The sequence below is a fragment of the Cervus canadensis genome, chromosome 33, assembly GCF_019320065.1.
Source record: "Cervus canadensis isolate Bull #8, Minnesota chromosome 33, ASM1932006v1, whole genome shotgun sequence".
NCBI lineage: Eukaryota > Metazoa > Chordata > Mammalia > Artiodactyla > Cervidae > Cervus > Cervus canadensis.
Genome location: NC_057418.1, coordinates 12,134,361 through 12,157,081, shown reverse-complemented (window position 1 = coordinate 12,157,081; position 22,721 = coordinate 12,134,361). Strand labels below are relative to the sequence as shown.

The 22,721-nt window shown below is 37.3% G+C and overlaps 1 protein-coding gene across 1 annotated transcript in view; it reads right to left on the bottom strand.

The window, feature by feature from the left end:
* The window catches only part of ECT2L (epithelial cell transforming 2 like), a 75,599-nt gene that overhangs the window by 28,794 nt on the left and 24,084 nt on the right, over positions 1-22,721 (bottom strand). Inside the window, exons 4-10 of the mRNA XM_043457274.1 lie at positions 14,463-14,625; positions 10,977-11,229; positions 10,011-10,179; positions 9,037-9,172; positions 7,084-7,252; positions 6,305-6,433; positions 304-396 (exon numbers count right to left, since the gene is read on the bottom strand). Coding sequence (XP_043313209.1) covers positions 304-396; positions 6,305-6,433; positions 7,084-7,252; positions 9,037-9,172; positions 10,011-10,179; positions 10,977-11,229; positions 14,463-14,625 — 1,112 coding nt within the window. The remainder of the gene's footprint in view (positions 1-303; positions 397-6,304; positions 6,434-7,083; positions 7,253-9,036; positions 9,173-10,010; positions 10,180-10,976; positions 11,230-14,462; positions 14,626-22,721) is intronic.

Sequence of the window (22,721 nt, the reverse complement as noted above, 5' to 3'; positions counted from 1 at the left end):
TGTTCTCTGTACTTATAATTTCTCTAGATCAGCTACATCTTTGTTTAACTGTTAAAGCTGTATTTTCAACAGTTTTTGCAAATGATGGTTTGAAGCAGATATTTGTAATAATTCCTTTCTAAGCAAATGATTGAGTGATGAGAAATGAACTAGTTTGGGGGGTGACAGCACTCCTTCAGAGCAGGAAGGAAAGGCAGTAATTGACATTGCCAGAACCAGTATTATGAGCTGTGTTTTGTCCTTGGTGATCCTGGAGTTGGTGGGTATCCCTGGACACGGTGGTCAGCACCCATACACACTTACCATGTTGGTAAGAGCCAGTGGCAATCCCAGTGGGAGCAGTAAATAACGTGCCAGTCAGTTGAGACAGCTGAGAAAGAACTTCTATTCCTGCCTCTGCACAGTCAAAAATACTTTCATTAGTTCACTCACAGGTTTGCCATAACAGTTAAATACTACTTAGAAGCACTAATGAGCTGGCCAAGAAAGGTCACTTGTAGGCCTTGTCTTCAATTCAAATCCCTCATGGAATAGTCCATCAACACTTTACAGTTCATCAATGCTGAAGTCCAGACACTTCATTCAGGAGGATTGACAACAGGGTGGAGAAAGAGGGATGCAGTTTGACCTGGTGCTTATTTTCAAATTTGGAATTCGGCCAAAGATAGAAAAGTCTACACAGGTTTTCTAAAATAGTCTGACTCGAAGTCTCACTGCAAGAAGATAGTTTAAAAATGGTAAAAAAGGGACTTCCCTGGTGGTCCAGTGGCTAAGACTCCATGCTCCCAGTGCAGGGGACCTGGGTTCAATCCCTGGTCAGGGAACTAGATCCCACATGCCACAACTAAAGAGTTTGTATGCCGCAAGTAAAGACCTGGTGCAAATAAATTAAAAAAAAAAAGAAAAAAGAGAAAAAAAAATAAATAAATAAAAAAAATAAAAATGGTAAAAAAAAAATGGTAAAAAAAAAACTGTTAAACACACAGTGGAATATAATGGTCAAATTTTAGTGTTAATTTTACCCCTTCTTCCGTGACACAGCATATAGATCAAACTACTTCAAATGAAACTATAGGGTAATATATTTTAATTCTTTGTGGTCCAGGAGTAAAGGATTACTCCAAGTTGTTTCAGTTGCTCGCAGCAAGATGGTTGTGGCTGAAAGATTGGGATGTCTGTCACTTATTTGTATCTAATATTTCCAATGACAAATAGATCAATGAAATTACAGCAAGTTCATAATAGTACCTACACATTCATAGTCAATTGATTTCAACTAAGATGCAAATAAAATCCACTGGGAAAAGGATGGTCTTTACAAGCAATGGTACTGAAATAATTTGATAGCCACTTGTTTAAAAAAAAAACAAAACTTCAATTCATACCTTGCATTCTGTTTTTTTAAAAAAGCATAAATCAAATGGATCACAAACCCAAATGTCAAACTTAAAACTATAAATAATTTTGGAGAAATCATAGAAGTGATCTTTGGTTAGGTAGAGTTTTTAGATATGACATCAAAAGCATAATCTATAAAACATAAAGATTGATAAATTAGACTTTGTCAAAATTAAGAATTTCTTGTCTTCAAAAGAAACTATTCAGAGAAGGAGAAGATAAGTCATAGAGTGGAAGAAAATATTTGCAACAGAAAAATTTGTTTATTTCCCAGAATATACAAAGATATCTCAGTAAAAAGCCAAAAACCCTAATTTTTAAAATGAGCAAAAGATTTGAACGGACACTTCACCAAGGAGGACAAATGGCAAATAAACACATGGAAAGAAGCTTAGCATCACTGATCATTAGAGAAAATGCAAATTAAAACCATGAAGAGATATCAGGACACACTTCAATGGTTCAAATTAAGAAGACTGACCTTGCCAAGTGTCGGAGTGTTGGGTAGCTGGAGTGGAAATCTAAAATGGCATAACCACTTTGGAAACAGTTTGGCTGGTTGTTTTTTTTTTTTAAGTTAAACATACACCTATCATATAAACCAGTGATTCCACTCCTAGTCATTTATTTACCCAAGAGAAATGAAAGCATATGTTCACAGCAGCTTTGCTTGTAAAAGCCTTAATCTGGAAAGAACTCAAATATCTATCAACAGGTGAATGGATAAACAAATTGTGGTATAACTATACAATATAATCATTCCCAGTAGTAAAAAGGAATGAACCATTGATACCAGTATGACATGGATGAATCTAAAATATCTGGAGTGAGGGAAGCCTGACCAAAAAAATGCACTGTATGATTTCATTTACAGAAAATTCTATAAAATGCAAACTAATATATTGTGAGATCAGTGGTTGCCTCTGGTTGGAGTGGAGAAGCAAAGTGAGAAATTGCAAGGTGGCAGGAAGAAACTTTCGGGGATGATGAATGTGTTCATTATCTTGACTGTTTTATGGTTTCACATGGTGTGTAGACATATGTCAAAATTTATCAAATTACACACTTTAAATACTTCGTGTCAACTATACCTTAATAAAAGTGCTTACAATTTGTATTACAATTTGTAATACCAAAAAAAAAAAAAGATGAATTTTAGGTTTCTGGCTTATCAGTAACTGGTGAATAATGCAATCTTAAGTGAAGAATCCTGGGAAAGGGGTGGGTTTGTGATGCAAGGCAATCAAGAATCTGTTTCAGGTGTGTGCACTTTGAGATGCCTATTAGCTATGCAAACTAAACACCCACATGAAGATGTCAAGTAAAAGCTAGATATGAGTTTACAGCTGAGAGATTTCAGAGATGGAGACATAAATTTGGGAGTCTTCAGTATCCAGATTGAACATAGAGTCATAGGAATAAATGAGACTCCCTAAGGGAAGAGTATATAGTCATGGAAAATAAGTGAGACTGGGATCAAGCCCACGACACATTTAAGGGCCTCACCAAAGAGAAGGAGCCAGCAGAGGAGACTGAGGGGAACAGACTGCTGAGGTAGGAGGAAAACGAGGAGTGGGTGGTATTAGGGAAACCAAGGGAAGAAGGAGAGTTTTGAGGAGACGTATTCATCCACCTCAAACGCCACTGCGAGGTCAGGGCAAGGTGCGGATGGAGAAGGGACTGCTGGATTTGGGCACATGGGAGTTGTTTATAGTCTTCCAAAAGTGGCTTTGGTAGACTGAGACCACTTGGAGGAGCTTGGGAGGCGGGCAAGTGAGAGGTGAGGAAGGTAGAAACAGTCGGCTAGATCAGGGATCCCCAACCTCCCGGCTGTGGACTGGTACCATCTGTCAGATCAGTGAAAGCATTAGATTAGAAACAAAGTGCACAATAAATGTAATATGCTCGAATCATCCCCAAACCCCCACTTCTGGTCCATGGAAAAACTGTTTTCCACAAAATCGGTCCCTGCCGCTGAAAAGGTTGGGGACCTCTGAGCTATACCAATAGTTCTCCAAGTGTGGCTGTGGGATCAGCAGCATCAGCATCGCCAAATTCTCAGCTCCCATGCCAGACCTGAACCTGAAACACTAGGGTGGGATCCAGCAAGGTGGATTGTGACAAGTCCTCTAGGTGACTCTAGGTCTTGTATTTGACTCTAGGTGAGTCAAATACATGTCAACAACTTGAGAACCATTGGTATAGTCAACTCATGTGAGAGAAAGTTTATGGTCTCTTTTTCAGGGGGGAGGGAGAGTGGAGGAGCTACTACAGGTGTTCTTGCTCTGATAGGATTAATCCAATAGGACTGAGGCTCTGGGAGTGAATTTGAGCATAGGAGTGATGTCTTGAGAAGGTGAAATGTGGTGCAATCCGGTGTCCAAGTGGAGTAGCTGATGTTTGATTCAAGCAGGGGTGCTTCTTTCACCGTAACAGAAGGGAAGACAGGATGAATGTAAGAGGTGGGATAGATGGTGGTTTTTGTGGTGGGAGGTATATTAAGGGGTTTCCTTAGGGAAGTAAATGGTGAAATCAATAAGTGAGAGAGAGGGTTATTGAAAGATTGACTAAAGAGAAGGGATGACATAGTCATTAAAGTGTGGGAAAATGAATTTACCAAGGAAATGTGGTAGGATTGCTTGTCAGAGCTCCAATCCCATTTGGTATTTATGGCATTAAAGTTCATCAGTAAGAACAGTTGTATTACTCTTTCCAACAGTCTTCAGCTGCTTCAGTACTGGCAGGCATAGATTATGCAGAAGATTGTGTTCTAACTGGCATTGCTGCTAAGACACTTCAGTCATGTCTGACTCTGTGCAACCCCATAGACGGCAGCCCACCAGGCTCCCCAGTCCCTGGGATTCTCCAGGCAAGAACACTGGAGTGGGTTGCCATTTCCTTCTCCAATGCGTGAAAGTGAAAAATGAAGTCACTCAGTCATGTCCAACTCTCTGCGACCCCACGGACTGCACCCTACCAGGCCCCTCCCTCCATGGGATTTTCCAGGTAAGAGCCCTGGAGTGGGTTGCCATTTCCTTCTCCAGCCAGCATTGGGGTTTAGCCAGATAAACTGGGGTTTGGCCAGCAGGAAAGAAGTTCAGGTTCTTTGCAAGAGAGATGATAATGACAAACCAGTAAATCTAGGTTTAATGAGGAAGGAACCAAGGTTGAAGGCATGGTGATGGAGAGTGAGTAAGTGGGAGTTTGTGGATTGGAGATCCTCAGGCAAAGAACCGATAGAGTGGGAATATTTGAGGACACGATTTGGAAGTGGTACTTAGAGACAAATGCTTAAGATCAAGATTTCAGAGGTGGTACAGCTATAGGACTGACAGGCTCCAGAGTGATTCCTAAGGTGGTGGAAGATTTTTGACTGAGAAGCCAGGGCCTCTGACTGAACCAGGGTCTCGATGGTTCACCTAGGAGAAATTATATTTGATGAGAAGTCCAGGGATGACCTGGGGGCCCAGAATGGCAATGGGAAATCTGTTGTTTGAGTACCATTAAGTTTCACTTGAGACCATTTTTGTGTCACTAAATCTACTGTTCTTTTCCCCTTTTGCCCATATTCTCTTGGCCTTTCAATACATTACTTTTTAACATCCTTTCTTTCCCCCTACTCCCATTAAAAAATTTGTTTTGCTCTCATTTTAAAAGTAATACTAGTTCACTACAGAAAATAGAGACCAAAGAAAAAAAAAAGATCAAAGAAAAAGGAAAATACAAAAGAAAGGAAAACTCACTAATATTATCCAACTATTGTCAGCATGATGGTATATATGCTTCCAAACCCTCTTATACACACACCCCACCACAACCCTCCCTGTCACATACACAGATTTTAAACATTGGGGTCACACCTTCCACATTCTTTGTAACTTACCCTTTTCAAACTGATTTTAAAAGAAAATTTGAAATAACAGATCTAGAGATAGACAGTGTTAATAGTGAGCTATATTTCCTCCTAGAGTTGTCTATCCCTATTTTCTACATAATTGAGATTATATACTTGTAGTAATTGTAAAAACTATCTTTTTACAATAATTTGTACTTCATTTTCTTTTAAACTTTGCTATACTTCCTTTGCCTAGAGGAATCCTGCCAGAGTCATGCTTTGTATCAATAGAATAGTCCAATGAAATCTAAGGATTAAGAACTAAATTTAAGTTCCCTAAGGAATGGGTAGCAAGAAACAGTTTGAGAAACTTTAATTCCACACTTCCTTTCCCATGTTCTGCTTAGCTAAAAAACAACAACAAAGAAATAAACAAAAAACATAGCCCATGAATTCAAGAAAGCAGAGCTTTTATGTTAAATATGGCTGATACTAGACAGACACTTAAAATGATAAGTTACCACACTCATCTTTACAAGGCACTTCACCATTTTTTAATACTCCAACATTTGAGTATTTTATATGTATTTTGATATTCACAAGTCCAATAAGGTAAAATACTATTATCCTAACTTTCATATGAGGAAACAGAGGTCCACAAACTAGCCTAAGACCACACAGCTCAAGTCACATGAGTGGAATTGAAGTCCAGGTCCCTGGTCACCAAGTTCATGCCCACTTCTTCCAGATTCTGAACCCAACAGGGAAAGTTTCCTCATACAGGCTACTCATGGTCCCAGTGCTGGTCTGGCATTTTCACCTGCACTGTGGAGGCTGATTTTACTGTGTTTTCCAGAAGAAACAGAAATAATTTTTCTGGTTGGCTCTTACCACTAATGACTATTCTTTAGGGACTCTGACCACTAACCTTGATGTCCTTTCCCCCTAAATATCTGAGTATGTGCAGTATAAGGAGAAAAAATAAAAAATAAATGTAACTTAGTTATTTGAATTGAGGACATTTTATGAATCATCACAAAGTAGGTATGACCACTACCTCTCAAAACTGACCTGATGCTCCAAGTGGTACAAAGAGGTCCACGTGACCCCCTTCTTCTTCAGGGGCCACATAGCTTCCTAATTTTTCCCAGAAGTCTCTCACTTCAGGCATCAATAAATTTTTAATACCAATTTTATAGCCTGAGGGGGAGGAAATCAAAATGTCACATTACTTTAACAGAAGCTAAGAGCAGTTTGTGTTGTGAAAATATAAAGGTTCAAAAAGCCAACATCTGCTTGTAAGGCCAAGATCTGCAGGGCATCTCTGCTTCAGTGATGGCCCCATGTTAGGACCACAGAAGGAACCACTGGGCTCCAACAAGACAACACTCTCCTCCTGTCCTGGATTTATTAGACACAGTGCTTAGGTTAAGGACATTGTGTCTTGCTTCCGGGGGGCAGCGGTGTGAGTTACCAGGCTCACGGCATGGTTGGTCAATGGCCAGTCAAGTCCTGGGACTTTGCAACCAAGTTCCAAAGTGGAAATGTTTCCCGTGATTGCCAATCAATAAATAAGTCCTCAAGAGCAGAAGTAAGGCTCCCAGGCATGGGAAACTTCACTGTACCTTTCACCTGCAGGGAATTGAATGTGATGATTCAGCTAGTCTGCATGTATCTGCACCGATTTCTAAAGGAGTCCTGGAGACTGCCTTCCTAAGCCCCAGTGAAGAAAGAAAAGAGTAAGAAGGAACTCCTCCTGCCTGATTGCTTTGAGATGGGATAGCAACCTCCTTAAACTGTGGACAAACACTATCTCAGTGCAAATTTTTCTTCCTAATCCCCAGTCTTACCTTGGAGTAAGTTGATTTCTCTGCTGTCTCCATCACTGAATATTCCCACACTTTGTGCCATCTGCCCATCCAGAGCTTTTTCTATGAGATAAAGTAGCGTCTCCAAGTTTAGGCCACTGTGTTCATACACCACAGAAATGATACCTGCTCTAACACTGTTCGCCACCATCTAGAAAACAAAACCAGACCAGTAGGAACCAAAGCCCATTACTTTAGAATGTGTTACTCAGTCATGTCTGACTTTGCGGCTCCATGGACTGTAGCCCACAAGGCTTCTCTGTCCATGGAATTCTCCAGGTAAGAATACTGGAGTGGGTTGCCATTTCCTTCTCCAGGGGATCTTCCCGACCCAGGGACTGAACCCAGGCTTCCTGCACTATAGGCAGATTCTTTACCATCTGAGCCACCAGGGAAGCCTGTTACTTTAGAATACTTTTTAATAAATTAAAAACAGTGACTATGTAATCTATGATTTTTGAAGACTCTTGTTTTTCTTCCGAAATTATAGGAGGAAGATGATAAGTTTTCCCCATCACTAGTTTCTTTTTTAAATTATTTTGTTTTTTTTTTCTAACGGGAAATTTGAGTGCATTTGTAACTCCACCATCCACCACTCAAAGAAACACTAATGAATTATTTTCTTCCAGTTTTTTTATCTTTGTACACACCCATGCACAGTGACATATACACTAAAGTAATAAAATTATGTAATTTTGTAATGGACTTCTTAGATAGATTTTGTTTTCCTCTTAATTATAAATTTTTGAATGATCAATATTGGTAAATACTTATTTCGTAGTAAATAAATGCTAAAACCACTGTTCTTTGAATTCAACAACCAATTAAACTTTTCACTTTGATAAAGTTAATTCCTTAGCAGCAGTCAGGTTGTAAAGTCATTGAAGGCATTGATTTTTCCCAAAACCTCATGCCACTTTCTGGAGATCACAGTTCAACTGAATCGAGAACTACCACATGGTTTCATGGTTTTTACCTAAACCTCCATTACATTCATAGTCAGATGAGTAAGTCTGGCATAGTCTTACATAAAGAAGACAAACAGGATCATGGATTTATTCAATTCCACTTTATTCACTCTTACTCTGTCATCAGTTATCCTCTGTGCCCAGCATGAGGTATTTTTAAACATTAGAGAAACTATCTATGGCCCACATGGAGATCAAACTCTGATCTTGCTTTCATATGGATCCATTAAGCTAGCCAGTTGTAAATGATCAAAGTCAATTCCTAGATGTTCAACAGTGAAGTGATTTCATACCTTGAAAGCAACCATTTTCTTACAAATAGAATTTTTTGCAAGAACTTTCTAAGTAAGCCAACAAATACATTCTACTAATGCCATCCCTTACATATATGCCTATGTGTGTATCAATGCATGTATATGTACATATACATGCATACTCATATGTATACATGCTTCCTATGTCTTCTTTGTGCTTCTTTTTTCTTATTCACATTAAAATTTAAAATATATAACTTCATTATAGAAAGAGCATATTTTCATTTAAAGTCACCTTCATTAAGTAGATCACAAAATAGATTTCTGACAGTTTTCTTTTTAGAGATGCTAGTTACAAGATATTATTAAATTCCTCAGTCATTCCAAAGAAATTTTAAAATAATTTGTATAACTTTGCTCTTTTGTGGATTAGGGGCAAAAAATTGAATTCAACAAAAATTTATTGGACCCCTAAAAGCAAGGCAGTTGGGCCTTTAATATAAAAAAATTTTTTTTGATTTATGGTTATTTTTATTGCTTCTGATTTTTAAAACTGTTTGGGCCTGTACATTTCCACTTAGATCAGACAGCTTTCCTTTTAGGAGATGAATCATTTTCATACACATGGTGACCAAAAGATTGCCATACGTCTATTCTAGGGAAGATTAAAAAAACCCAATTCAGAGAAGGGCTGGCCTCCTAACACACTGTACCTCATATGCAGGAATCCGAGATGATATTAATATGAAGTGTGGCTGGAGAGCATTTGAAGAACTGTCATTTTTATAAACTCCACGCCAATTTTTCTTTGATAATAAAGGGTAGGAATGGCATCCAGAAATGTTGCTTCTATGAGGAAAAGAGGGGGGGAAAGTGAAGTTTTTATTTTCTCTAGTTTGATAAGTGAGCACCATTATGTCCTCTGGGCATCAGTTCTTTGTACAAGGCAAGCAGATTCAGGACCTTGGTCTCTCCCTGTGGTTTTCACGGATGTCAGCAAAGGGGACTCCTGGGTGGGTGGGGCCAAAGCTGCCCACCAGGTGTCTCCTCCTGTCTTCATGGGATGCTAGAATGTGTTCTTGGGACTTACTTTTGTAGGGCACTTAAAACCAATGTACTGACATACTAAAGGTTTCAAAATAACATTCAAAAAGGAAGCAGCCAAGATATTTTAAATTTCCCTAATCACCTGGGCCTCATGGTTTTTTCAAATAATGTCCATTATTTCTACAGTTGCCTCATCCCCACCACCATTTGGATGAATATACTTACTCCATTTTTAAAAAAAATTCTAGTATGGCAAAAACCACTACAATATTGTAAAGTAATTAGCCTCCAACTAATAAAAATAAACGGAAAAAAAATTCTGGAAAAATGTTATTTTTGCTCAATAACTTTATAGAGAAAAACTGCTACATCCACAATATAGCTTCTTTGCAGTTAAGAATATTTGAAATGTAAATTTTGAATGTTACATATTTACTTCAGAAAGCATGTTCAAGACCACTGTTATTGAAGATTAAGGAACTATTTCTATTGCTATTTTATAGGATAAGAGTGATTTAATTATACAAGACCAAAAAAAAAAAATTATACAAGACCACTGCATGTTAGCTAAATTATTCTAGAATGAGTTCTTGGTATCATGGGAAGGTGCTGAACCTTCAACAGATGAAGGTTTGCTTACCGCTTGGGCAAAGATTCTAAAGATGACAAAACAAGCTGTTTCTCCAAAGTTTCATGTAATCTCACTCGATCCCTCACAGTCTGGGAGAGACGTGGTTGGCATTTGGATTTGAACAATCTAGAGCAGTGTGTTCCACTCACCCAAGGGGGTCGAACTTTGAACAACTCCTCTGAAAAACAAACAGCAGCAGGCTTGGCTGTTTACTTCAAGCTTCTCCCAGCCAAGTCTACACAGATAAAGCCATCAAAATTAAAGCTGCACCAGGGCAGTATTCCAGATGGCAGTAATTACAGCCATTTTACAGACTCTTTTTGGTTCTCTTATCCTCTCCGCTCTGTAGCTGCAAGTTACCAGTCACTTCAGGTCAAGAAACAAAGCTCAGAGAATAAGCAACTCTTTTCTCATAGAAACCAAGTTCATCAATTTGTAGGCTTCACATCATTTTTGCCTTTCTTCTTGGCTTCAAGTAAATTTCCCATTTGTTACAGTCTCACAGAGGGTGAGTCAGTGAAAAAGCAAGATGGGAGAACTCAGATCAGGTTTGCTAATTACACACTGCAGATCAGAGGGCTTAGCTGAGAGCATGTCTCATCCCGGCTCCCTTTTCACCTTAAAAAAAAAAATGTCATTCTTGCTTCCATTTCCATTTTCCCTATGTTGTCACCAATACTAATTCTTCTGAATTGTCCTGAATGTATTTGCTTTTGCCTGTGTTTGTGCTGCTCTCTCCTTACCTTTAGTCTCACGGAGGCACTGGCATTTAACCTTACATATTTCATTGGAAATCTTTTTGTTTTTCTTAGTTAATAGTAAAGAACAAAGAGCTTTCCCTGACATACTTTAAAGAATGCCACCTATAGGCTATTTCAAGAAGACAGTGCTATCCTCTTCTGTGGGAATTTGTATGTAAATCCATTGGTTTCTACAATACTCAGCTAAGACATAAAGTTGTAAAATACCACTCACGCTTATGTAGTGCAATTTTCTCCCAAACTATTTTCCTTAGGCACTTTTCTCTTTGCCTCTCCTGTAGCTCTTCATCTTCTGTTTTGGGTTCATTCAGAGTCCCATAAACAGCAGCGGCTTCCCTAGGGGTTAGCCAATCTAAGTTGGACACACAAGCAATGTAATGGTGTTTCCAAGCACCGTACTCATTATCTGTTGGCGTATAGGGCAGAAACCATCCAAACTTAATGCATTTGGGCATCCATAAGCAATCCTTCAGAAAAAGAAATGAGAAAGATGAGTTGCAAGAACCATTTCCTAGTAATAATCTTTTTAGGCACATAGATAATTTTTTCTTATTACATTGAGATTTTTAGTGCAGTTGACTTGCCATCTAAACTTGATTCTGAAAAATAAGATGCATACCTTACTCCATAGGAAAAATATTATTTGATGAACATGTATGTTTTATATGAATATATGTATTAGTCCTCTTTGTATACTTATTCAATGCTCCCATAGCGTGCACCAGATTCTGAGAATTCTGCTTCTGACCTTTGCACTGGGAACAACTTTGACCCATATAATACTGCCAATATGCAACCAGTTTTGAGATATGAAAACAGCAAATTTCATGTGGTTTCATCTAATCAAAATCTACACAAAATACTGTAAAACAATTACTTAAGGTACCAATTCAATGAGGACTTGTATAACCAAGGCCTTAGAGGAGAGAGACCCAGAAAAGTAATATCCTGATTCGGTCTCACTTTTCACTTCCAGACACCTGACAGTTCCAAAGCAAAACTAAGGCTGAGGAGCAGAGCAGGACGTTTTGACTGAAAGACTTAGAAGGTGTTAAGAACTGTAAGGATTCTTGCAGGGAAGAGAGGAAACATTCAGAGCCCACAAAGGGGAATAGCCTTGGTAATCATCCTGGCTTTTAGCTGAGATCCTTTTCACTAAGGATGACAAAGAATTAGGTTGAAACTAGCTTTGAAATATCTCATTCTCTGATTGGATTTAAATAAGCTATTCCTAGGCTAACCAAATGCCAGAAGCAAGTTCTCTCTGGAGGAAGATAACATCATCTGGAGACTCAAATTATTGCATCAATTTTTTTATATGAAATATTTGGTACTCAACCAAAAATAGCAGGCACACAAAAAAAGACAAGAATTGTTTGTTTCTTCTTTTGTTTTATAGTAAATAGAGACCCTCAGGAGATCCAAAAGTTGTAATTATCAGGCACGAACTTAAAAAAAAAACTTGTAGTTAATACACTTAAGAAATTAAATGGCTGGGTGGAAAATTTTGGCAAAGTAATCAGACCAACACTATAAAACTGAAAAATATAATAACAAATTTAGAACTCAAGGGACAAGTTTAAGAGCAAATTAGAATCCAGCTAAAGAGATAATTAGTATACTGAAAGCTAGGCCAGAAGAAAAATCCAGACTGAAACACTGAAAGCCAGAACAATGGAAAAGACACATAAAAGAATACGAACCTTATGGGACATGGTGGATCAATGTAATAAATCGAAACCCAGAGGAAAAACAAAAAGTGGAGCAAAAACAATATATGAAGAGACAGAATCTGAGAGCTTTGCAAAGTTTATAAAAGACATAAAACCCCCAATTTATAAATCAGTGCAAAATACAAAACAGGATAAACACACACACACACACACACACACGCCTCTGGGCATGTTGCTCAGTCACTAAGTCGTGTCTGACTCTTTGCGACCCCATGGACTGTGGCCCACCAGGCTCCTATATCCATAGGATTGCCCAGGCAAGAATACTGGAGTGGGTTGTCCTTTCCTCCCCCAGGGGATCTTACTTGCAGAAAACCAAAGGCAGAGAAAAAGATCCTAAAAGAAGCTAGAGCAAACAGAAACATTACCTTTCAAGGACCAACAATAAAACTCCCTACTTTTCAAGAAATTATGAAAGCCAGAGAACAATGGAACATTTTCAAAGTTCTAATAAAAAATTAATTGCCAACCTAGAGTTCAAATTTGCAGTGAAAATATCCTTCAGATTTGAAGGTGAAGTAAAGACATTTTCACACAAAAACTAAGAGAATCTGTCAGTAGTAAGCTGTACTAAAAGAAATATTAAAGAGAATTCAGAAAAAATTGAACCCCGTAGGGAAATCAGAGATGCAGAAAGGTATGAAGTATAACAGAAAAAGTTTACTTGTAAATAAATATTGACTATGTATTAAACAATTGTAACAAATACTCATGAGGTATACATATATTTTAAATACAAAAGAGATATTATAAATTATTTTTATATTTGTTAGTATATATTTACATATATATTTTAATGTATGTTTGTGTATTTTATATGTGTGTATGTGTAAAATTAAGATGTTTGAGAACAAAAGCATAGAAACTGAACAGGGAAGCAAATGGAGTTAAAGAGTTCTATGCTCCTTGCATTATCTCAGAGGTAGTAAATAACCCTAGGATAAGTGCTGTAATTTCTATGGTAGCCATGAAAGAACTGCCAAAGAATTTAAAATTAATCTAAGAAACATTTAAGTTATTCCTAAAAGAAGACAGAAAAACAAAATCTAAAATAGTAAATAAAAATAGTAAAATGGCAGACTTAAGCGCAAATGTATCAGTATTTACATAAACGTGAACAGACTAAATGATTCCAGGTAAAAGTCAAAGATTGTCAAGTGGTAAAAGAAAACCACTACCATAATTTGTTTATAAGGATGTTTCTTAAATGTAAGGACAGAGAAAGGTTGAAAGTAAAAAAAGAGGAAACACTATACCATGGGAACACTAAACCTGGATTCACAAATGCTATAAATCCAGGGCTCACAGTTGGCTTTTCATGTGGCCCCTCCATGGAGAGCCAGGTATTCTGTAAGATCAGAATCTCAACGTAAGTCCATCCTGGAAAGTTTGTATAAGTTAAAGGAGTAAATTATTGATTTGTATTTAAAGTATGCCAACTATTACATTTCATTAAGTCTTTTAAAAGTAAAGAGATAAACATCCCAGAGGCAGAATTAGTGGCAGCAGATGTAGAAGATCTAGTTTTATATTCTTCAACAGAGGTTAGCCAAAGAGGGAGCAGTTAAAGTTGTAGTTGTAGAGCAATTTTTAAGGTGGGTTATCATGACTAAAATAATATCATTTAAAACCAAATCTTAAATAAATTTTCACAAAATATTGGACTTCTTAACCAAGATAAATTATTTCCTAAATAACTAAATTGAGTATTTAAAGATGATCAGAATTATATGAATTATTAGAATAGTGTATATCCCCTGACTTGTAAAATAAATTACTGTATTTAATTCCCCCATTAAATATAATTCCCCATTTAAAAAATTCCCTATTTTCTTCTCTTAAGGATAAATTAATTATGGTTCAGACACCCTCAGTTATTATTGTCAGGGAAAGGAGCTACCCTCATTGCCTCATTACAGATGACAGTTGCATCTGACCCTATTCCTAGGAAGTGACAAATGGTAAACCTGTTCAGTTAAAAATTTCCAGGGCCAGCTGACTTGTGCAGCAGCACACAAATCTTTTGGATTCAGAAAGGAAAAGATATATAGAGAAATGAAGCGTGGTAACACTGTAGAGAAATCCACTTTGGCCACTTGCATCCTTTCTGAAAACCAGTCTTGGATAACCCTAAAAAGAAAAATACAGAAATTTAGTTCAGAACACTAATATTTAAAATTGATTAAAAATCCAGTATAAATATTGGTCACTGTTCTTTCTCTAATGTTCTACCTTTAAAAAAATTAAGTCCTAAATAACATATGGCTAGATTTTTAAGAATACTGTATCCACATTCAATGATCCATTCTAAAGAGGAAGATGAGTTATAAATACAAAATTATATATTATCAATATCAATCAATATCTAAAATTCACAGGGGAAAAAAATTCTGAAGTAAACATGGTTGTATACAATGTAAATCTGGGTTTTTTCTTTACCCAAATTCAATAAATCAACAAGTCCTGTCAGCTCTACAAATAGACATCCCCCAAAATACATGCCCCAACACAGCCACTTCTCTCAACCCCCACCTCTCTCCTGGGCGAGTGCAGTCACCTCCTGATTGCCTCACTGCTTCCATCCAGTCTTCCTGGAGCCCATTTTCCACACAGTAGCCCAAGTGGTTTTTAAAAATATAAATTAGATAATATCACTCATGCAAGTAAAAGTCTGCAGTGATTTCCCAATGCAGTTAGAATAAGAACCTATAGCTCCATCACACTTCATTGTGAAATGGTACATGTCTTCCTCTTGACAAAGCAAGATTGTCTACACTCACTACTATAACATGGGATAGAGATACTAGCCAGTTCAATAAGGGAAGAAAATAATAAAAGGTATATGTATTGAAAAGAGAGCAGTAAACTGTTTCAATTCATGCACCATGTATGTAGAATCTATAAAACTATTTAAATTGTTTAACTTATTAGTAAAAAATTGTTGATAATTTTATATTTTTTAGATGTTCATAGAATCTATAGCAACATCCAATTTTGTATTCCTGATAGTACTAATTCACATTTTCTCTCTCTGTTTTCCTTGATTACTCTTCCTAGGAGTTCATCAATTTTGTTACTATTTATAACAAACCAGTTTTTGTTTTCATAGTTTATCTCTATTGTTTGTTCAGTTTCTATTATATTGATTTCCATTCTTCATCAATTCTCTCTTTCTACTTACTTTGGGTATAGTCTGCTATATCCTGCCCCCCCACCCCCACAGCCCGCCTTTTCTTAAGGTGGAAATATAGATTGTTAATTTTAAATTGTTTTTTTCTTTAACAAAAATATTTACATTATATTATCCCTCTAAGTTGTACTGCAGTCCACTTTAGCCATGTCGTATTTTCATTGTCATTCAACTTGAAATATTTTCTAATTTCTCTTGTGATTTTTATTTGATCATAGGTTATTTATAAATGATGTTAATCTCTAAATATTTGGGGATTTTCTAGATATCTTATTTTTATCAATCCCCAAATTAATTGCATTGTTGTTTAAGAATATACTTAATAAAATTTCAAGAATTTGAAATGTTTGAATCTTAGTTTGTGGACCAGGGAATAATGCATCTTGATAAATGTTACTTTTCTCATAAAAATAACATATATTTGGAAATTGTTGTGTCTAGTTTTCTATAAATGTTAGTTCTAGGAGAATGAGAAGATTGCTCAGGTCTTCTATATTCAAACTAATTTCCTTTTCTTTGGTTCTATTCTGTCAGTTTTTGTTTCATGTAATTTCAAACTCCATTATTTGGTACATAAACATTTATAATTGTTGTGACTTCTTGATGAATTGTTACTTTTCTCACTATAAAATGCCCATCTTTATCTCTCTGGTAACATTCCTTGTCTTGAAGTCCATTTTGTCTGATATTAATGTTGCCATCCTACTTTTATATGCTTACTATTTGCATAGTGTATAATATATTTTCCTATTCTTATACTTGGAGAAGGAAATGGCAACCCACTCCAGTGTTCTTGCCTAGAGAATCCTGTGGATGGAGAAGCCTGGTGAGCTGCTGTCTATAGGGTCGCAAAGAGTTGGACACGACTGAAGCGACTTAGCATGCATGCACGCATTGGAGAAGGAAATGGCAGCCCACTCCAGTGTTCTTGCCTGGAGAATCCCAGGGGTGGAGGAGCCTGGTGGGCTGCCATCTATGGGGTCAGGCAGAGTTGGACACGACTGAAGTGACTTAGTAGCAGCAGCAGCATTCTTATACTTTACCAATAAGTGTCTTTATATTTAAAATGTAGGGAATTCTCTGGTGGTCCAGTGGTTAGGGGTCCATGCTTCCCTATAAGGGACCTGAGTTTGATCCCTGGTTGGGGAACTAAGATCCCACATGTCGCATGGCAAAAAAAAAAAAAAAAGTCCTATTTAAAAGTGTCCATTGTAGTCAATATACAGTGAGATTATCTTTCTGCTCACTTGACAAACATTGTCTTTATTTGATGGTTTAGTCTGCTTATATTTAATTTAATTATTGTTATATGCTCTGTTGCTAAGTCATGTCCAACTCTTGTGATTCCATGGAGTGTAGCCCACCAGGTTCCTCTGTCCATTGGATTTCCCAGGCAAGAATATTGTAGTGGGTTGTCATTTCCTTCTCTAGGGAATTATTGTTATTTTTGCTGTGTTGTTCAGTTGCTAAGTCACCTCTGACTCTTTGAAACCCCATGGACTGCAGCACACCAGGCTTCCTTGTCCTTCACTATCTCCTGGAGTTTGCTCAAATTCATGCCATTGAGTCGGTGATGCTATCCAATCATCCTCTGCCACCCTCCTTCTCCTTTGTCTTTCAACCTTTCCCAACATCATGGTCTTTTCCAATGAGTCAGTTCTTCACATCAGGTGGCCAAAGTATTGGAGCTTCAGCTTCAACATCAGTCCTTCTATGAAAGTCCTATGAACATTCAGAGATGATTTCCTTTAGGATTGATTGGTGACAGTTGAACCCAAATCTCAATTTTGTTATTTGTTGTTTGGTTGTCCCATCTGTTTTATGAAACTTTATTCCTCTTCTCCTGCCTTGATTTGAATTAATAATCATTTTTTGTATTCCATTTTAATACCTTTATTTGTTTTTTAGGGTATCTTGGCACTATTTTTTAAAGTTGTTTCTAGGAAGTATGATATGCATCTTTAACTTTTCATAGTCTACATAGAGCTAATATTTATGTAAAATTAAAGTCCAGTGCAATGATATAATTCTCACTATCCTTTGTGCATTTGTTGTCATCTCTCTACTGCATCTACTTATGTTATAAACCCCACAATACATTGTTTTGCTTTAGTCATATATCTTTAAAATAACTTTAAAATTTTATATTTTCTCCCACATTTATCATTTCCTGTGCTCTTCATTCCTGCTTTTAAATCCAAGTTTCCATCTGGTATCAATTTCCTTAGCCTGAAGAACTTCCTTTAGCATTTCTTTATTGCAGGTCTTCTGACAACAAATTTTTTCAGTTTCCTTTTATTTGAAAATTTCTTTATCTTACATTAATATTTTTAATACTATTATGACTCCAGTAATTAAATAATTATCATCCTGTACCCAATCTGGTTTCTGCCATATCCCATTCTTCATCTTCCTCAATCATCCCCATATTATTTTAAAGCAAATCCAAGACATTATATAATTTCATCCATAAATATTTCAGTGTTTATCACTAAAAAAGAAAAATTAAGCATAAACTATATCACATGTTAATACATTCAACAAAAACTTCTTAATATGACATCCACAAATAAAACTTCTAAAATACAATATCCTACAAGAAAACTTCTTATATGCATGCTACCTAAGCACAGGTAGATCTTGAAGGAATACAAAGTCCAAGGCCCTACTAAAGTGATGATCTTAGAGGCCCTCTTAGGCCAAAAAACATTTCATGGTCCATGAAGGATGTACTGTTGGCCCTGCAGCTAACAATTACACACACAAAAAAGACACTTAATACCTGATGGTTCTCTTTATATATTAGCAATAAACATCTGCTACAGTTCCAAGCCTCCGGGTAGCAATCCAGGTATCAGTAAATTAAGCTTTTCCCTGAAACTCCCTGATTTCCTCCAAACTCTGCAGAATCGCTGACATTTTGTGACTAATCTTAACAGCTAATTGAAAACTTTGGTATAAGAACCTACCAGAACTCATTTACCTAACGCCACTGGGACTTCAAGACTTTTTCTCACAAAGTGGCTACTGCTGCCCTATTACTGAGTCCTAATGGACACAGATTAACTCACTGAAAGAACAGTGATGACTCTGAGCAGATTTCCTCCTTCAGTGGGTCTTCTCTGACCTAAATTTACATAGAGTGGGCCAAGCCTCAGAAAGTTTCAAGGCAAAATGAAAATGGTACCTCCAGTGAGGGACAAAAAAAGACCTTAGTTACCCTCACCAACAGACTGCTGAATATCCATTAGACCCAGAGACAGTTTTGACCTTGAAATAACAAACTTTTGGCTTAACTGGAGCCTCATTTCAAGTCCTGGGAGAAAGAAATGCTCTACCTTGCAATAGAACACCATTTCATACATATGGAAGAAATTAAGAAGTGAGAAAATCAGCTATCACAGTAATAAGTACTTCAGATTAGAATCAACAACATATGCTAAAGACTAGTGGGTAAAAGTTTGATGAGAAAAAAATACTTGCATAAATATTTTTAATTAGTTTAAAACTAATCACTCAAATACTTTTTAATTATTAATAAATATAAAATACTGTATAAGTGATAAAGTCAAGGTCATTAACAGTGGGACAACCTGATATACTATACCCCCAGTATGATCCACTGAGAAGAACACAGCGTCAAGTCTGTGTTACTCCTGCCAAGAATGTATGACCTCAAAGTAATCTTGAGGAAATATCAGTCAACCACAAATTGAAGGTCATTCAACAAAGTACCAGCTCTATGCTCTTCAAGTGTCAAGTAAGAAAAGACAAGGAAACACTGAGGAATTTTGCCACATTGAAGGGGGATGTAGAGACTTGAAACTAAATACAACAAATGACCTTGGCTGGATTTTGGACTGAGAAGGAAAGGATGATTGTAAAAGATATTGTTGAACAATCAGGAATATTGAATGGCATTGGTGCATTGGACACTAGTGTTGAATTGATGATTTCCTGACATTGGAGGATGTACTGTGATTTTTCAGCAGAGTGCACTTGATTTTTAAGAAACATACTGAAATGCTTAGGGTTAGTGGGGCATTAAGTCTACAACTCACTCTCAAATAATCAGAATAATAAAGAAAAAATGGTAAAATGTTAACAATCAAGGGATCCAGGTAAAAAGTTTAAAGAAACTATTTGCATTAGCTTTGCACCTTTTCTCTGTAAGTTAAACAATTATGTAAAAGTTGTTTTGTTTTTGTTTTTTAAGAAGCAATTATTTGCTTCAGTTCCAAGGTTTAATGATTGCCTATTATTTTTGTGTGTTCTACTCCCCTGACTTTATGTCACTGCTTTTTCTTGATCCCTGTCCATGCAGCTTTATCATAACTGGAGATAGAACAGAGTGGTTTAAAATGAACCTGCAGTCTGGAAAGGATGGGGATTGGGGGTAAGCAGGAGGGCAAAGGATGGAGTTCTGCATGTCCTGGCAACACAGAGTATCCACAGACAGAGTGTCTCATAGGGATCTTCTCAGTAGTGACAGTGATTAACATTCAAACTGAACGAGACTTGTGACAACAACAAGGACAGTTAATCCCAGTGGATTCATGACCTTAACGCCTCACTGTCTGAGGTAGCCTTCACAATCATTCTACGGGCCCTTGAGAGACAATTTGCTCTCATTTGGAATTCTAAAATAGATCAATAAAATAAGTGCAAAACAGGAGTTTTCAGCCTCCTTTTCAAAGTCTGAGTATCTTCAGAGTCTTTGTTCCCATCCACTTTAGCATCTGCTGTTCCATCTCAGTAAAGTAAAGGAGAATCAAGTCTGAGTTGCTTTTTAAAGTAAACCTTAATTACACATGTTTTATGTTTGTTCCTAGTCTGCATTGCTACAAGGAAACATTCAAGTATAATGAATCTTAAGCATGAAGGAAAGAAAATGCTTCAGTCACATTAAAAAAAAACAATCAGTGCAGGAGGAGCAGAGAAATAGGCTGGTTTGCAGTAATGACACTGTGGCTCATTGCATTTTAGTTAATGTCGCGAAGTAAGAAATCCGTGAAGAGAAATAACAACATGCGAGGAGACAATGAACAAAATGTGCTTTGCTCATTTGCTGTGACAGGGATCGCTTCATTTAAATAATGCATGATAATGTCTCACAGTGTGCTGTTCAATGCACAACGTGTGCTTTGCAAAAATAACCAGGCTTAGTAATACGGAACTTGAATCTAATTCTCTGTTCTAGAATTTCTGATAAGAAGTAGAAAGAAGCTGCCACAATCATGATGAAGCGGCTGCGAGGGCAGGTTGGCGAGGTGGTCTGGAGAGGGCTGAGCAGACTTGGCAGGGCTCCTGGCCTTCTGGTGATTTACGCAGTGTCTCCCTGTCTCATCTAGCGGCTTCACACACGCTTGGTGAGGTGGTAAGGGTCTGTGCCGGGTGGATTTTCACAAGGAGGCGAGTGTCACACAGAATAACCCCTGGGTCCGGGGTGGACAGAAAATGAGAACCGTGTGCTGGGGTCTCCAGGGAAAGAAAGAGCAACCCTAGGTGTGGGTAGGGCAGTAAGGAGCCTGACTGAAGATTCGTTTACGATTTTAAAATAATTTGTATATGCACATTCACAAATAGTTAAGTGGATACATAAAAGCATAAAAAATAGAAGAAAGTCACATTTAAGTGGTGCAATTATGGGTGATTATGGGTGATTATTTTCCTCTTTTTGCTTATTCACATTTTCTAATGCATCTACAAAGGCCTGATTTTATAGAACTATTGAAGAGACAGAGAAGGCCCATGGCTTTCACACAAGTGGTCCTCTCCAGATGGAACACTCATTCTCCAAGTCTTGGCTTGTCTATCTCTAAACATCCTTCAGATTCCAGCTGAAGTGTCAAATCCCCAGGGAAGGCTTCCCTGAGCCCCTTCACTAGGTGAGATCCCAGTTACTTTTCCTTTGTCACTTAGCACAACAGTAGTTATTTCCTTGATATGGACTGGGTTGGCCAAATCTGCCTAGGGTTATGGAAAATAAAGGATAATGCATGCACTTGGACTTGATATCACTATGTGAGTGCAGGATGACTTTCCTTGTGTGATTCGTATTATTATATGACTTGTGACCAATGAAGCAAAATAAGGTTCTGAGGCAGGCGCACGAAACTTTCTCTGGAACCAGAATGGCAGATCAAAGTCACGTGGCTTGTCAAAAGCTAGCTTTGTGACATATAGGTGACCATATAAGGTGGGTTTGGGGGGTGCTATTTCTGGAGTACTGCCAGAATCCTCTCACCTTCCCAATAGGCTGACCGTTTCTGTTCCCCAAACACTTCCCCTTGTGAGGCTACTGTTTGCTCACTGAGCCCTGCCTACTTAATTCCATCTCATACTTAATTCCATCTCATATTCTTTGCCAAAACCTGTATCCTTTACACTTGATGTGTACTATAGTGTAAGCTAAGCACTATTTTTGTGTTTCTTTTCTAGCTAGCCCTCAAATCTTTTTAGTCCTTTTTTTTTTTTTTTAACTCATTCACCTAAAGTCTTTCTCTTCTACAGGATTAGAAGCCTCATAAAAAAATTAAAAAGGCATAGCGGCAGTCTTATTGGCTACTCTGTCCCCAGCACCTGATATGGTGCTGGTAGCTTAGCAGGGGGGTAAATAAATATGTTTAAATTAGAAATAAAGGATGAAAAAAAAGTTGAAAAACAAGGAAGACAAAGTCACTGCTTGTATTAATTTCCTTTTCATTATAACAAATTATCACCAACTTGGTGGCTTAAAGCAATATACGTGTCCTTTTGGAGTTCTGAGATCACAAGTCTCAAATCAGGGTCACTGGGCTACAGACAAGGTTTTGGCACGACTGGTTTATTTCTGGAAACTCTAAGGGGAGGTTTGTTTCCTTGTCTTTTTCAGGTTCTAGTAGCTGCCTGTTTTCCTTGACTCATATTCCCTTTCTCTACCTTCAAAGCCAGCAGCATGAGATCTTCAAATCGCTCCATTTCTTCCATCATCACATCATATTCTCTTCTGATTATGATGTCTCTTGAACCCATTACAAGGACCACTGAGATTATG